At 42.1% G+C, this 18,073-nt stretch overlaps 1 protein-coding gene across 8 annotated transcripts in view; it reads left to right on the top strand.

Moving 5' to 3' along the window:
* Window positions 1-18,073, top strand: part of SEMA5A (semaphorin 5A) — a 795,598-nt gene that overhangs the window by 657,863 nt on the left and 119,662 nt on the right. For all 8 annotated transcript variants that reach the window (XM_075586198.1, XM_075586192.1, XM_075586193.1 and 5 more), the window contains 2 exons: window positions 5,156-5,337; window positions 9,492-9,635. In XM_075586198.1, the coding sequence (XP_075442313.1) occupies window positions 5,156-5,337; window positions 9,492-9,635 (326 nt within the window). The remainder of the gene's footprint in view (window positions 1-5,155; window positions 5,338-9,491; window positions 9,636-18,073) is intronic.

The following is an 18,073-nucleotide window of genomic DNA, read 5'->3' as shown; positions in this document are numbered from 1 at the left end:
ACATACATCCATCAAGTTCAACCTACAGTATGCTAAATTTAGACAACAGATACTTTATCCTATATCTATACTTTCTTATTGATCCAGAGGAAGGCAAACAAAAAACCCCAGTGACATATCATCCAATGATATCTCATAAGGGGAAAAACTCCTTCCTGACTCAAAGAACTGGCAATCAGATTATTCCCTGGGTCAACATTCTTCCCATGTTTACTTATTTGGTATATCCCTGTTTACTTTTCCTTTCTAAAAAGATGTCCAACCTTTTTAAAAACAAATCTATTGTATCTGTCATCACAGTCTCCATGGGTAATGAATTCCACATTTTAACTGCCCTTACTGTAAATAGCCCTTTTCTTTGTTGCTGGTGAAATCAACTTTCCTCCAACCTTAAGGGATGCCCCTGAGTCCTTTGTACTGTCCTTGGGGTGAATAGTTCTTTTGAAAGCTCCCTGTACTGTCCCCGAATATATTTGTATATAGTTATCATATCCCATCTTAGACGCCTCTTTTCTAATGTACATAAATCTAATTTAGCTAGCCTCTCCTCATAAGTTAGATTGTCCATCCCCTTTATTAATTTGGTGGCTCTTCACCTCACTCTCTCTAGTTCCATAATGACTTTTCTAAGGAGTGGTGCCCAAAATTGTACTCCATATTCAAGGTGTAGTGTTACTAATGCTTTGTAAAGGGGCATAATTATGTTTACTTCCCTTCCATCCATTGCCCGTTTAATGCAAGATAAGATCTTGTTTGCCTTTGCAGCTCCTGCATGACTTTGGGCACTATTGCTAAGTCTGCTTTCTACAAGCACTCCTAAATCCTTCTCCATCAATGATTCCCCCCAATTTATCCCCATTAATTTGTAAGTTGCCTGTTTATTCTTTCTTCCCAAATGCATAACCTTACATTTTTCTATATTAAACCTCATCTGCCATTTACCTGCCCAAGTTTCCAGTCTCTCCAAGTCCTTCTGGAGAGAAATTACATCCTGCTCTGAATCTACTACCTTACACAATTTAGTATCATCAGCAAAGATGGAGACTTTGCTCTCGATGCCAACCTCAAGGTTATTAATAAACAAGTTAAAAGCAGTGTTCCCAGTACCGATCCCTGAGGTACTCCACTTACGACCTTAGCCCAACCTGAAAAAGTTCCATTTATGATAACCCTATGTTGTCTATCCTTCAACCAGTTTTCAATCCAGGTGCATATATTATTACTGAGTCCAATTTGCTTTATTTTGTACACCAACCTCTTGTGTGGAACCGTATCAAAAGACTTTGCAAAATCTAAGTTGACGACATCAATTGCATTACCCTGGTCTAAATTCCTACTTATCTCCTGAAAGAAACAAATAAGGTTAATTTGGCATGATCTATCCTTCATAAATTCATGCTGACTATTACTAATAATTTTGTTTTCCATTAGGTATTCCTGAATATTATCCCGTATTATAGGCTAAAGCAGTAAAATTCCAGGCATTACTGAAATCCCTGCACTCTGATTGGTTAAAATTACGGGCATTATTCATTCAACAATGCCCGGAATTTTTTGCAGCTTGCAATGTGTTTATTTCCGATCAGCCAATCAGCTTTCAGAACAGCTCTGAGACAGGGCAGGGGATTGGTCAGAAGGCAGGAACAGCTCTGAGACAGGGCAGGGGATTGTTCAGGAAGTATCAGCCACGGGTTGACTCCTCCCCCTCACTCTGTCAACAGAAGCTGACTGAGAAGATTCAGTTGAATTGGGGGGGAAGCGGGGGAAAGAGAGAGAGAGATTCTGTAAAGCAAGTCTTCAGTTTGTTTGTGTGTGTTTGTGTGTGTGTGTGTGTCAGTGTGTTAGTGTCAGCAGCAGTGTTTATGGGTGTAGCAGCAGTAGTGTGTGTGTGTGTGGTGTGCTGTGCTGTTGTGTTGTATGTGTGTGTAACAGCAGCAGAGTTTGTGTGTAGCAGCAGTTTGTGTGAGTGTAGAGCTGCTGTGTTGTGTGTAGAGCTGCTGTGCTGTTTGTAGAGCTGCTGTGTGTGTAGAGGTGCTATGTTATGTGTCTGTGTGTGTAGAGCTGCTGCTGTGTGTGTGTGTGTATAGAGCTCCAGTGTGTGTGTGTGTGTGTGTGTGTGTGTGTGTGTGTGTGTGTGTGTGTGTGTGTGTGTGTGTGTGTGTGTGTTTCAGTGTCAGCAACAGTGTTTGTGTGTAGCAGCAGCAGTGTGTGTGGTGTGCTGTACTGTTGTGTTGTATGTGTGTGTAGCAGCAGAGTGTGTGTTGAGCTGCTGTGTGTGTGTAGAGGTGCTGTGTTGTGTGTGTGTGTACAGAGGGGGGCGGCAGTGTGTGGATATAGCTAGCTGCAGTGTAAGCGTATGTAGAGGTGCTTTAATGAATTTACCATTTTATTTTAATTAAAAAAATCTATATACTGTAACTATACAAAAGTGTCTATTATTTATGAAAAAAGCCTACATTTAGCCTATAATAGTAATAATCCCCTCAATTACTGGCCAATAATGCACTGTTCTTTGGGGATTATTACTTAATTAAACCTTCAAGTAGTTTTCCCACTATTGAAGTCAGGATTACAGGTCTGTAACTCCCCAGTTGTGATCTAGTTCCCTTTTTAAATATAGGCACCACATCTGTTTACGCCAATCTTGTGGTACTGAGCCTGTGGAAATAGAGTCCTTGAATATTAAATGTAATGGTTTGACTATTACTGAACTTAACTCCTTGAGAACTCTTGGATGTACAGGTGCGCCAACGAGTATTCTTAAACTTGCCTTAGAAAATCTGGAGCTATCACCAACAAGATCCAGGTACATGCTGGGTACATGCTGCAACATTTCAGTGACATTTCTGCAGAGACTAATGGCCGATCGGATTAACTGATTGGCCTATCAGATTGAATGGGCCTAACTAATGGCCTATCAGATTGAATGGGACTGCCAGGGAACCCCGCTGTTAATCCGATGGGCCATTAGTCTGTCTGCAGAAATGTCACTGAAATGTTGCAGCATGTACCCAGCATGTACCCAGCATTTACCTGGGTCTTGTTGGTGATTGCCCCAGATTTGTTTTAGAATACTCGTCGGCACTACAGTATGCCATCTGGGCCAGATGCCTTATTTACTTTAATTTTGAACTTCTTCCTCAGTTAACCAATTGTTCATTAATATGGAGGCTGTGGCTTCCTCCTGTGGCACTATAATTGAAATGGATTCTTCCCTGGTTAACACAGAGGCAAATAATTTGTTTAATACCTCTGCTTTTCCCTTATCTCCAATAATCTGCCTGCCCATCTCACATTGAAAGGGTCCTATTTTTTCTTTTCTCATTTTTTTGTTATTAAGGTACTTAAAGAACTTAAAGAACTTTTTAGGGTTGATCTCACTTTCTAATGCAATCCTTTTTCATTATCCATTTTTGATAATTTGATTGCCCTTTTGCAATTTTTGTTAAATTCCTTATAATTCTTATATGATGCCTCCGTCCCTTCTGACTTAAAGAATCTAAACAACTGCCTCTTCTTTTCCATTTCCTCCCCTACCTGGTCATGTAATTGTCTTTAAGAACCCCCAAAAACCTGTTTCCTTTTGTTGTAATGCTAATCTCATTGCCCCATTCTATGTCTGAATAATTAAAATTACCCATTATGCAAACATGACCTAGTTTTGATGCTTTCTGTATTTGCAAAAATATTTTAGCTTCCTCAATCTCACAGATATTTGGGGTTTTATAGCATATCCCTACAAACATTTTCTTTATACTTTTAACTCCACTGCTAACTTCTATCCACAAGGTCTCTACATTTTCATCATTCCCTTCATAAACATCATCCCTTATAATAGGTTTATGACCCGGTTTAACATATAAACATACTCCACCTCCTTTTCTATTTGGTTGACTCTTCCGAAAAAGGGAATAACCCTCTAAATTAATTGCCCAGTCATGAGTGTCATCCCACCATGTTTCTGTAATGCCTATGATATCATACTGCTCCCTTGCAGCTATTAATTCAAGCTCCCCCGTTTTATCTGTCAGGCTTCTTGCATTAGTAAGCATGCATCTAAGTTTTTTTTCAGCCTTTACTATTATCTTATCTTCTCCTTCCTTTCTGCGCCAACTTGGTTTAATCTTTAGAAGTTTTCTAGTATTATCTGTATGTACTATAAGTGTCTCGCTGCTTGTCAAACTCGCACTTGCCCCATTCTCCCTCCATAACCCCTTGTTTCCTCATCTATTCTATTTAGTTTGTTATCTGTTTTATTCCCCTCCCCCCTCCATATATTCTAAGTAGTATACATAAGGGAGATTATCAGTATTGTTGACTCTCTCTTCAATTACAATTTACTTTATCTCTAGAAAAATGAATTCTTGTACATTATAGAGAAGACCCAAAAATGAGTACTCGGCCAGGGTGGCGCTGAGAGGGCAGGCTCATGCTGGCCGCTATGAAACACATTGAGGCAATGTGTGTGGCCAGCGTGAGCAAGCGCCTGTGCAAGCTCGGCGCTTAGAGGCTTTCAGAGGAAGCAAATGTGATTTTGCCGCTCGCAAGCACGTCACGTGAGCGGTTCGCCCAATGAGGGCGAACCAGCTCCGTGACATCGTGGCCGCGCCCCCAGATGAGCACCCACCTAGCCGGCCACGATTCGCCCGGCCAAGCAGGGTACAGTGCACGAGTGCCAACGCGCCCGCTCCATGCCTGGCCGGAGCCTAACGCTGCATTCTGATATTCGTTGTATGAGTTGTAATATATCTTCCCTACTCAGGTTAATCACCATAACTTGGTTGGCACACACAACTTCATATATGATTGTATACTTTTTCAAATTGTAACTGGAAAGCTTTCCAATGCTGATATCTGTAAGTTTTAACTCTCAGAGGTAAAAGTTCTAAATCTTTTGCCACGATTCTAAGCAAGGGTAAATGAGAAAAATTACTGTATGAATTTCTAAGTCTCAGAAGGTATTTTTTCCCACTTACAATGACTAAAGAAACGGAACGGATGTGAACAAGTGAGCAGAGATGTCTTCTCAAGAGAAAAATATACTGAAGAAACTACTGTACATTCTTACAAGTTATTAGTATAACTATGCAGTATATTAGTCATAATGATATTGTAGTATAGTTCTAACAGGTGTTATCCTTCTTCCCTATTTCAGACTAGGAATCTCACAATTGATGGAAGCTATGGTTTTTGGTCTGAATGGAAGCCCTGCAGTCACAACGATGGGAGTTCAGTAGGCAGCTGTCTCTGCCGAAGTCGCACATGCAACAACCCCAGTCCTCAATGTGGAGGCTTGCAGTGTGAGGGACCTACAATCGAAATTGCAAACTGCTCGAGGTAAACTACATCTTTGAAGAAACTTATTGAGAATGATCTATGTTTGCCTTATTTTTCAATAATTTAATTCAATGCCTTTTTTATTGTGTAATGGTAGTTGGAAATGTGTATTTATTAATCCAACCTATCAACCTTTCTTTAACCAGGAAATGTGGGTCTATGTTTATATATATATATATACTAGCTGAGAGACCCGGCGTTGCCCGGGATGTAATGTTCCCGTTCCTCTCTCTCCTCCCCCCTCTCTCTGTTTGTCCCCCATTCACATCAATCCAGTCCCCCCCCTCCCTCCCTCCTTTACAGCTTCATGTAGCGTGTGTGCGTCAGTCACTGTGTGTTTGCTCGCGCGTCAGTGAGTCTGAGGCAGAAACACAAACACACACAGACTGACTGACGCACACACAGTCAGTGTGTGCCTCAGTCAGTGTGTGCGTGCGTCAGTCAGGCTTTGTGTGCGCGTCAGTCAGTGTGTGCGTGCGGCAGTCAGTCAGTGTGTGCGCGCGGGGCGTCAAAGGCAGGGGGGGGCGTCAAAGGCAGGGGGGGGGCGTCAAAGGGAGGGGGGGGGCGTCAAAGGGAGAGGGGGGGGCGTCAAAGGGAGAGGGGGGGGCGTCAAAGGGAGGGGGGGGGGCGTCAAAGGGAGGGGGGGGGGCGTCAAAGGGAGGGGGGGGGGCGTCAAAGGGAGGGGGGGGGGCGTCAAAGGGAGGGGGGGGGCGTCAAAGGGAGGGGGGGGGCGTCAAAGGGAGGGGGGGGGGCGTCAAAGGGAGGGGGGGGGGCGTCAAAGGGAGGGGGGGGCGTCAAAGGGAGGGGGGGGGCGTCAAAGGGAGGGGGGGGGGCGTCAAAGGGAGGGGGGGGGCGTCAAAGGGAGGGGGGGGGCGTCAAAGGGAGGGGGGGCGCCTCAAAGGCATGGATTCCTCCCCCTGCATTTCCTGCAGTGGACAGGAGGGGGGAGGCAGTGGACAGGAGGGGGGGGGGCAGTGGACAGGAGGGGGGGGGGCAGTGGACAGGAGGGGGGGGGCAGTGGACAGGAGGGGGGGGGGCAGTGGACAGGAGGGGGGGGGCAGTGGACAGGAGGGGGGGGGGCAGTGGACAGGAGGGGGGGGGCAGTGGACAGGAGGGGGGGGGCAGTGGACAGGAGGGGGGGGCAGTGGACAGGAGGGGGGGCAGTGGACAGGAGGGGGGGGGCAGTGGACAGGAGGGGGGGGGGCAGTGGATAGGAGGGGGGGGCAGTGGACAGTGAGACACACACACACACACACACACACACACACACACACACACCTCAGTTGATGCGCCCTTTCTCAGTTCCGTTTGGCGCCGGAGGTGGGGAGCGACACCTACCTGTACTTCCGGGCGCCGCCACCGTCTGACTCGGCGCCGCGAGGGAGGAAGGGGGTCCGCCATCTTACGCGCCGCGTGGCAGCTGCGGGAAGCTAGGTGATTTGGAGCGGGGAGGGGTGATTTGGAGCGGGGAGAGGTGATTTGGAGCGGGGAGAGGTGATTTGGAGCGGGGAGAGGTGATGCCGCTGGGGAGGGGGAAGAGGTGATGCCGCTGGGGAGGGGGAAGAGGTGATGCCGCTGGGGAGGGGGAAGAGGTGATGCCGCTGGGGAGGGGGAAGAGGTGATGCCGCTGGGGAGGGGGAAGAGGTGATGCCGCTGGGGAGGGGGAAGAGGTGATGCCGCTGGGGAGGGGGAAGAGGTGATGCCGCTGGGGAGGGGGAAGAGGTGATGCCGCTGGGGAGGGGGAAAAGGTGATTTGGAGAGGGGAGAGTGTGTGAGTGTGTGAGTGTGTGAGTGTGTGAGTGTGTGAGTGTGTGTGTGTGTGTGTGTGTGTGTGTGTGTTTTATTTATTTTTTTGGACCTTTGGCCCGTCACTCCGCCTCAGGCCAATGAGAGGTGTGGGGGGCGGGCCAAGGGGGTGGTGTGAGTGTGTGAGGCCAATGAGAGGTGTGCGGGGGCGGGCGGGCCAAGGGACCAATGAGATTGCCGCTAGGGACACCGGACATCCAGCAGGCAGGCATGCATGCAGGCATGCAGGCAGGCAGGCAAACATACAGTGCTTTCACTAATATAGTATAAGATATATATATATATATATATATATATATATATATATATATATATATATATATACATATTTAAAAGCTGTGTTAACAGTGAGCATTAGTTTATAAGGATTCCATGTAAAAATGGATTTAGGCAAAAGGTGACATGTGTGCTCATTTGTATGTAATTTCCCAGAATCCCTTGCTGCAGTGGAAGCACTGTATGCTAGGTGATAATGGTGAAAGGCAGGGTTGCAGTCGCTTGTTTAAGACATGTGAATGTGATCACAAGTGATATATATACTTTAAATGGGATGGTGTATGTGTATATATATATATATATATATATATATAAAATATATATATATATATATATATACACCAATAGGGAACACTTAGTATCCACACACTTTTAGTTGTGCTGCAAACTCTCACATTTCCACACCCACCCACACCATTTATATCCACTCCCACTCCACACACACCTTGTGTATAGCACTGTATATACTGTGGGCTCTCCATTCATTTTTATTCACACTGATACACATTCACACTCTTTCTTCACTTGCTTTCACAGTAACCTTTTGACACCTCTAGCCATAAAACACATCCACACCGGGGGAAGGAACAGCACAGATAACATTCCAAGAGACACTGTTTTTAAGTATACCTTTTGCTTCATTCATTGTCCCATCGCCGGAAGAAGAGATCAGTGTATCTCGAAAGCTCGCACAAATAAAAGCATTTCGTTAGCCACAGAACGGTATCATCTATTTATTTTTTTATTTTATATATATATATATATATATATATATATATATATATATATATATATATATATATATATATAGACAGGAAAAAAATACCAGCGCTTGTCAGTGAGACTAAACAATAAAAAAAGTAGATATAATGAGGAAGGGGTATGGCTAACAAATGGATGGCTGCTCAACAAGGAATAAACAAATTCCTCAATACAAATAGTAACAAGCAAAAAGTGAGCGCACAACCCTGTAGTGTGGATAATATGTATGTAAATACTGTTTAATAAAACACAAAGAGTATAGATCAAATGAGAAATAATGAACCTGTAGCAACAATGAAACAATGCATATATAAGCTAAAATGACGGAACTTGCTGCAGCAATTAAGGGGTTAACCTGAGATGAAATCAGTCAGTGTAAAAGTCTCACAATATAGAATGCCAGGCAAATCCTCCTTATATAAGTGAACAGTAGTAATAGGAGCTCCAATCCAAGCAGATGTAGAATATAAGATGAAAAAGGCACGCTCTCATGACAGTAAGCCCAGATGATATGCTGAACAGTAGATTGCGCTAATAGCGCGCCTGTCAGCTAGATGCTGTAAGTCAGTGAGCAGATGAAGCCTGAATATGAACACTGCTGGGAGAGATATATTACCGGTCGGCGTCGGAACCCGCTGATGACAAAACGGAACACCTCACGGTGTTCGGCGGATGATGTTTCCCAGCACGACCGGTTAGAAGAGTCACGGTTAGAAGAGCCTGTGCACTTGAAGGAGATCAGCCGGTAGGCAGGAACTGCTGCTGAATCCAATGTAGCAGTGCGTGTTCCAGTATGAGCAAACAAGGGGACAGCTGATCGTGTCTCAGGTGTCCTCCAATAGCGCAGCTTCCGGCGTGATGACGCAAGTAGTGACTCTTCTAACCGGTCGTGCTGGGAAACATCATCCGACGAACACCGTGAGGTGTTCCATTTTATATATATATATATATATATATATATATATATATATATATATATATATAAAAAAAAATCTAACCAAAAAAAATCTAACAGTTAAGAAAAATAATAATTATATATATATTATAAATTATTATTTTTCTTAACTGTTAGATTTTTTTTGGTAAGGTTTAAAACATAAAAAACTATTTGTTCAAGCTAACTTTTAAAGAGTTACTCCTTGGATTACTTGGTTGTAAACTCATGGGCACAGTATATTATTCTTCTTGTTTAATTTAAGTAATAATCATGATGGTTTCCTTTTAATATTGCTTTACATTATAATGAACATATCAATATCTGTACTGCAGAACGTCACAACTCTTGTACATCTTGTACGTCTCTTACACAGGAATGGAGGATGGACACCTTGGACGTCCTGGTCACCCTGCAGTACCAGTTGTGGAATAGGATTCCAAGTTCGCCAGCGTTCCTGTAGCAATCCTACACCTCGTCATGGAGGGCGTGTGTGCGTTGGACAAAACCGTGAAGAAAGGTGGGTTACCTATTACTTGGTTTGCTCCTACTGTGCTGAGATGCACAGATTACATTATAATAGGACATTAAAAAATATTTTGCTTTCATGTTCTTCGTGGTATCCAGTAGATATGAATCCTTTTAGACACAATTTGTCTACATGTAAGCATATCTCATAAATGTATATATTTGCAGTGGTTGTATTTAATTTGCTTCTTAGTTCCAAACATGGCCACGTTAAAGGAGAACGCATATAAGGTCCTCATGCGCTGGTATCATACCCCACTTAAACTATCTAAATTTGTTAAAGGTTATTCGCCGCTTTGCCCAAAGCAGTGCGGGGAATCAGCGGATTTAAAACATATGCTGGGGTCTTGCCGAGGGTGGCCCCGATTCGGGAAAACATTAGGGAATGGTTACAGCGGATTCTCAACTTGGAGATCCCCCTGGATCCGTGGCTGTTCTTTCTGGGCAGGCGAATCCAGGGATTGCCAAAAGCGGCACACAAGCTGGTTGCACACCGCAACCGCCACCCAATGCGAGATCGCAGCAGTATGGAAACAAGATGTAATTCCAGTTATCCCCAGAATTCGGAATAGAATTTGGCACGTGTGCCAGATGGAACAGTTGACTAGTTGGGTCAACGACTCTGGCTCAAATTTCCTAAAAGTCTGGGCACCATGGATAGCCCAGACAGACATCCCAGGGGTAGATACCGACACAATCCTGCATTAATAGAGTTGAATGCGTTCTCCGATGACAGGGCAAGACTCATGCACTATCAATTAGGAGACAGGTAGTACAGGCCCCGAGATAGGATGACAGGGCAACTAACCCTCTAAGCCTAGGAAGGATACAGCCGCATGGATGAAATTAAGGTTGCACCACCCATACACCCAGTTCAAGGCCGTCCCGCCCCCCCCCCCTCCAACACCCTCCCTCTTTTTTCCTTCTTGTGTATACCTACTGTTGTCTTGTCTGAGTCCTGTGGGTTAGGTTTGTCAAGTCCAGTGTTTAAATGTTGTGAGTCAAAATTGACAAATGTTGGTGCTCTATCCCTGCACTTGCAGGGACGGAGGCTGTACTTGTATGGGTAATGCGATACCAAACTATGGAATGTGACACAGTGTATGCTATGTAAAACCCAATAAAAACTTCAGTTGAAAAAAAAAAAAACTAGGCCAGTGTTAACGATATGCTTTATATATGGTGATATGGCTTTGGTGTTAAAGAAGCTGCCCCCCACCTCCCCTGAGCTCCCCCTGTTTTTATTACCAGGATGGGATGCATGTGATGCCTGGAGCTGAACTGCTCTAAGTTTACCTCTATGGACCCCCTGGAGTAGGTGAAGGTAGTGCTATAATGTCTGGTATTTAAATCCCTTATGTCACATGGGCCTTATGAACGCCGTTTGAGATTTAAACCACCATTTTGTTTCCCCTGGAGGGTTTCCGATGTAGAAAATGTGTGTCTTGTCTATGGGGACCCCCTGATTCCCATCCTTGTACAAAAATAAAAAAATGGCTTTTAAAAATTATACAGAGGGAATTGCTGTTTTAACTGCCTTAGTATATGATCTGGTGAGGGCTTACCGTATATGAAGCAGTAGGAAGAGTTAACGATATGTTACTTAAAGCACAATTAATAATCATCTTCCTCTAATTGTGGCAAGTCTTTTTTTAGCTCTATTTAAAACTCCACCCTTGAGCCTAGCATTAATCTTATCTTAAAAGCCCTAAATATCTTGCATACAAAAAAGATTTTGGGGCCTATGCAGAGAGCAGCGAATTTTAAAATTGGCGAATTTATTAAAAAGTAGCTTTTTTGGAGAGTTTTAATCTCAATATGCAGAAAAGTGCGAATTCTGCTATGTTTAACATGGATGCGTGTGGCGAGTTTAAATTGGCGAGATGCGCGCTTCAGAAATGTGTTAAAACAAATTCGCGCCTTTTTTTTCCCCTTTGCAATGGCCGCGAGCGGCAGTTTTTTCTGGCGAGGCAAAACGGAGACAATCGCGCCATTTTATTGGCGCGAACAGCCGCTAGATGCCGTTCGCGCCTCTCTGCATTAGGATATTTTTAAAACTGGCGAGATTGAGGTTCTCGCCAGCCGCGAGGCGAGTTTTACAAATAGAAAAGAAAAATTGGCGCGTTTTTCGTAACTCGCCATTTTCTGCTGCTTTCTGCGCGATTTTCTCCAAAAAATGGCGAATTTCGAAATAGCGCTGCTCTCTGCATAGGCCCCTATGTATTTTACACAAATGTCAAAGAAGAAAATACTTGATTAATATCGGACTACACCGAATTACTATGTAGGAATCTGCTTGGCTTCCAGCCCTTTCAAAGTGTTTCAGCACATTTTATTTTCACAGTGCCTAGGCACTTTTCTTTTCATTATATCTCCATCCTGTTCCATGAAACATATATTTGTAATACATTTCTAATCAGTCTTGTAGTGTAGAGATCCCATAGCCATCCTGTAAACTTCTGAGTCTTAAAAGAACAAAACAATGTATGACAGACTCGTAAAATACATCGCAACATGCAACACATTTACTTCTCAGACATAAAACGTGACCAGTTGCAATAAAATTCACTGTAAACAGATACTGTAGATGAAAACAACTGAAATAAGAGTCCAATTAATTCTAGTTTTACTAAATATATGCATTAATAACATTTATTTTATAACATGTTTGCCATGCAGAATTCAGTAAAGCATACTTTTATTTCTTACTATTGGATGGGTTTGTCACTGTATCCAGTTATTTTATACTGCTAAAGCACATATTTACAAGTAATAATACGAGTAATAATAATGTTACTAATCCAGCATGTGATGGGTTAATGTTTTTTTGGCAGTATGAGGCTAATTTAAAGAAGATAAGCAAGTTGCACTAACACATGCATAGACTGACATACAGTATCTATAGGAATCGTGCAAAAAAAAAGAGGAAAGACCATGCCCAGCACAAATATGCTTATTTGGCATAACTAAGATGTTTCTTACGGAATGAGTTCATAATACTATAAATGAACATGGAAAAGTACAGGGCCATGAACTGCTAAGCACAAAGACTAAGCATGTAGTGTAGAAGGTGTTTAATCAGAGTGTGGCAATTAGGCTGTATCATTAATAAAGACGGATTGAGTATGCCAACATTAATGGGTCTAAAAGAGTGGATTGTATTAAGGTCCGAAATGGATGTGGAAAACTCATCCAAAAACTGAATCCTGCTCATTATTATTAATGGGTTGGTCTGGAACTAGAGACCAATGAGTAGAGATGGGCAATATTGCCAAAATTCAAATTTGCCATGGAGGACGGAGACGTGTGTGTGTGATATAAAAAGTATATTGAAATAACTCCACAATAGGATTTCCATAAGACCTACAGAATATTGACAAACCTAAGGCTACGGCCCCAGTCAAACCTGTAGCACGTGCACCTGGTGACCCGGTGACGCATGCACAGTTTAAAGCAGCGATCGGCAGTCTGTAGGGGAGCTCAAGGGGACCATGGGGGGGGACCATGACGGGGGGCACGGCCATGATGTGGCATATCTGCCCTTCCATTGGTGTGCGCCGACCACATGATCGTGGCACGGGAAGATAAAATTCTTGTCTTCCCTGCCAGTGTACGTGTCACAGCACTTTGCGTGCCCACACACACACACAGCCACTGGGGCCTGCCCCATAGAGGACTGTGCTGTAGTGTGTTGCACGCACGCTGTAGCACGCGTAGCAGCGGCCACTGGAGCCAGGTCTAAGGAACCTTATGAGGAGGGGTTAATGGGTCATACTCAACAGGATCAGAACCTACAACCTCTGCAGCTCTAGTAGTATATACAGCTTGGAGGTACGATCATGATAAGGTAGAAAGTCCAGCCATTGACTGTTTACTTTAGTTTGCTCTGATGAAGCGCTAGTTTAAATGTGAAATGGCAGTCGGCTGGTATTTCTACCTGATCCCTTATGTTACAGTACCTCCGAAGTGTAAAGTATCTTGCACTGTTATTTTTTATTTTTTCCTTGGCACACGGAAGTTGGTGTATATACTGTATGTATCTGTGTATTTTTTTTCTTCTTTGTACTTTAATATGGATTTATCTGATGGTTGATGCACAGAAGAGAGAGATTTCCCTTTAAATATTTGGATATTCATTTTTTCAAATACATGTGCAGTTTTTGGTGCCCCAAAATCATATTATCTGGTTCTTAGGGTGATATATTTACTAAGCAGTGCTCTGCCAGAAGACAAGGCAAAGGTCAGGGGCCTCCAGTTACAATAATCAAATAACCTTTTCTTTTAGGCAGTGTACAGAACTAAATATATACCATCTATCACACAAAAAACAAGATGTCTTCTTTTGCATTCTTTATTACACCTTTATTGACAAAATCTGGCACCGGAAAGTATCTTATGGCATAAAATATGCTCAATAATCAGTTGCCACAATTTTGAGTTGAAGTTACTAAATTGGAATATAGGGGTGGGGGGAGAGAAGGGGATAAACCCTGCTCAGCTAGTGATTATGGGAGGAGAAACTAACAGTGGTGCTATCTGGGATTGAGGGGTACATAAATAGAGGAAAGCAGAGATCCCTGCTGATGCACTCACTTGAGTCAAAATAATAAAGTTTTCATAAACACATAGAAAACAGAAAAAAATCAACTATTTAAAACCTATGGTAGCGCATGCACTATCAAACACGAGTGAGCAAATTCTCACTCAGGGCAGAGAAAAACTGTAAAACCTTTTAAATAACAGGTAAGTATGTTACAGTTTATTAATCCAAAGAATAAAGAGGGGTAAGTCCCCAAACAAATCAAAAGGTCTTGGTCTGACAGTGGGTAGGGAAAATGCAGAATCACTGCATAAATCACTACAGAGTTACCAAGTGCAAGCAGCTGCTGTAGTAATGGTGTCATGTGCTGAGATACATTGAATCTAAAGGGCCTATGCAGAGAGCTGCGAGAATGGCCATTCGCCAGACTTAAAACTCTCCATGTTTTTGGCGGATTCCCCTCGCAGTATGCAGGAAGGTGTGCATATCTGTGAGAGGAATCCGGCAGAGAGATGGCGAGCCCTGGCGAGAAGGGCTCCACTGGCGAGATCTGTCAGCAGAAAGCGAGATCCGCCTCTCTCTGCACAAATCTCGGCTGGAAAAAAAAATGTGTACATAACAATTTGATTACTATTGTAGATGTGCAGGATGTCTCTGGAGATGAACCGCGTTGGTTTTATGTCCGGGGACCCCCTGCTTCCCGAGATACAGGCCCCGTTATAAGGTGCCGGTATCTCCTATGCATTGAGATACCCCGATCACGTGACGCGGGACATTTCCATTCATAGGAGATACTGGCACCTCATAAAGGTGCCTGTATTTCGAGAAGCATGGGGTCCCCGGACATAAAACCAACACGGTTCATGTCCGGAGACCCTCTGCACATGTACACTAATAATAAAAATACAGTAATGCTGCTTCCTTACCTTAGCGGCTATCCGTTAAGGCAATGAAGGGGTTAAGTCACAGCAGCATGTTTATTGGGGACAATGGCCCCCAATAAACATTGCTATACACAACACAATCAGGCTCTGTGCCCCCAACAACACATAAACCCCCTTTTATACATAAACCATAGTAATTTTTTTAGGCACATGAATGGTACTATAGCCTGGCGGTGGCCCTCGGGTGTTGCCTGCAGTATCAAGTCTGTGGCCCCAAAAAATTAGTACAAAACACATACATACTTTAACATTAATACACCCCACCCCACTACCCACCCCTGTGAGGCATAACCACCATCACCCCCAACACACCGGGAGGCCTACCCTCCGTCCCTTGGGGACAATACCCCCTACCCCCAATACCCACATTCAAAACAATACACACACCCGCAAGAAACATAACAATTTTAAATAAACTATACATAACCCACCCACAACATATAGCAAATATATTGTGGTGTTACTTAACCCCTTAATACCAATAACGGTTAATAAGCTGTAAAGTAATTAATGGGTTAAGCCACCCTGCACCCATTCATTTGTAGAGTTGCTTCATCATTCTCATTTATACATATATATATATATGTATAATAATAATATTTACATCATGTACACAATTGCAAATAATGCTCCAAAACAAATACATGCTTGAAAGTAAACATTCTATATAAACAAAGCAAGTCGACAATAATAAATTAAAAACACACAATTAATGCCATCCGAAATACATTACAAGCAAATCTAAACAACAATCCCTATTCAAGATTGGTAGACAAACACAAAACCAGTGCAAAAACAAATTTATTCCTAAGTAACACGATCATAAACAATCTAAATGCACCAAATAAGCCACATTAAACAATTAAGGCAGGGTTCCAACATATACCCATGCAATCATAATCATCTGAAATGAAAGAAGTAATTCTACATTACACTGCACACACAGAATAGTAAGCAAACAGGGAAAAGACTTGTAGAAGACATGAAAAAATGCAATAAACATTTGAAATACAACCCTTTAATAAACATGTATGTATATAGCTGAAGAGGGATATATATACATAAATGGGCATGAATAGAACATTAGAAAAATAAATCCGACTTCTGAGAAAAAAACAAAAAACAACATTACTAATTAAATAAATTTCTTGACTTTACTTACCATTAGATGACCAATGACCGACTTGAGGGAAAACCGCTATGTCTGCAACACATTCAAAGACAGGAACCAGCAACCCATAAAATAATAAACCTTTGTAATCCAATGTGGTGTCTTCTTTCTTGTCTTTATAATCCATACCGTCTGTGGTCTTCTTTTCGGGGTCTTCTTCACCGTCTGCGGGGTCTTCGGGGTCTTCTGGCTTCTTCTTCTGTGACGCAGGTCCAGCTTCTTCTGAGGGGAGGTCCTCTCCCCACGGCATCAAGATGGAAAATGAGACGACATAGGCTTTTATAGGCCTATGACGTCACATTTTGCATCAAATGGGTATCACGGTCCTGATTGGTCCGTGAAAAGCATGTGATTTTGGATATAGCTAACACAAATGATGACGTCATTTAAAGGAAATGAAGCCAGCCAATCAGAATGGCTGTGCTTCATTTCCCTTTAACATGACGTCAACAAAAAAAACTGTGCCCCGTCACATGGGACTACAGCCAATGAGATCGTGGAAACTAAATCAACAATTTTATTGGCTGTAGTCCCATGTGACGGCGCCATGTTGGTTTTGTTGACGTCATGTTAAAGGGAAAATGAAGCACAGCCATTCTGATTGGCTGGCTTCATTTCCTTTAAATGACGTCATCATTTGTGTTAGCCATATCCAAAATCACCACAGACGGTATGGATTATAAAGACAAGAAAGAAGATACCACATTGGATTACAAAGGTTTATTATTTATGGGTTGCTGGTTCCTGTCTTTGGATGTGTTGCAGACATAGCGGTTTTCCCTCAAGTCGGTCATTGGTCATCTAATGGTAAGTAAAGTCAAGAAATTTATTTTATTTAATTAGTAATGTTGTTTTTTGTTTTTTTTCTCAGAAGTCGGATTTATTTTTCTAACATTCTATTCATGCCCATGTATGTATATATATCCCTCTTGAGCTATATACATACATGTTTATTAAAGGGTTGTATTTCAAATGTTTTTTGCATTTTTTCATGTCTTCTACAAGTCTTTTCCCTATTTGCTTACTATTCTGTGTGTGCAGTGTAATGTAGAATTACTTCTTTCATTTCAGATGATTATGATTGCATGGGTATATGTTGGGACCCTGCCTTAATTGTTTAATGTGGTTTATTTGGTGCATTTAGTTTGTTTATGATCGTGTTACTTAGGAATAAATTTGTTTTTGCACTGGTTTTGTGTTTGTCTACCAATCTTGAATAGGGATTGTTGTTTAGATTTGCTTGTAATGTATTTTGGATGGCATTAATTGTGTGTTGTTAATTTATTATTGTCGACTTGCTTTGTTTATATAGAATGTTTACTTTCAAGCGTGTATTTGTTTTGGAGCATTGTTTGCAATTGTGTACATGATGTAAATATTATTTGCTTCATGTACATATTGTTCAATTGTAAGTTTTATACCAATTTACTCTTTACTGCTTTGAATAGGTGCTTGCTTTATTCTCTTATGAGATGTGTTTTTATTTTCATTTGGCTTTGTTTTTAATTTGGCAGTGACGCTGTCAATTGCAGATCGGATGTTTTAAATAGCTACATGCATATCCTTTCTCATTTCTTTGTAGGTTGCTTAATCATACTTATATTTTACATACATTTATAAAGATATATGTAAAATAATATATATATATATGTAAAATAATATATATATGTAAATATATATATATATATATATATATATATATATATATATATTGTGGTTAGCAAGGATGGGTGCAGTGTGTAATCGCCCCTACAGTGGTTGTTTATGGGTTGCGG

This window comes from Ascaphus truei, chromosome 2 (assembly GCF_040206685.1).
Source record: "Ascaphus truei isolate aAscTru1 chromosome 2, aAscTru1.hap1, whole genome shotgun sequence".
NCBI lineage: Eukaryota > Metazoa > Chordata > Amphibia > Anura > Ascaphidae > Ascaphus > Ascaphus truei.
This window is presented reverse-complemented; position numbering and strand designations above follow the sequence as displayed.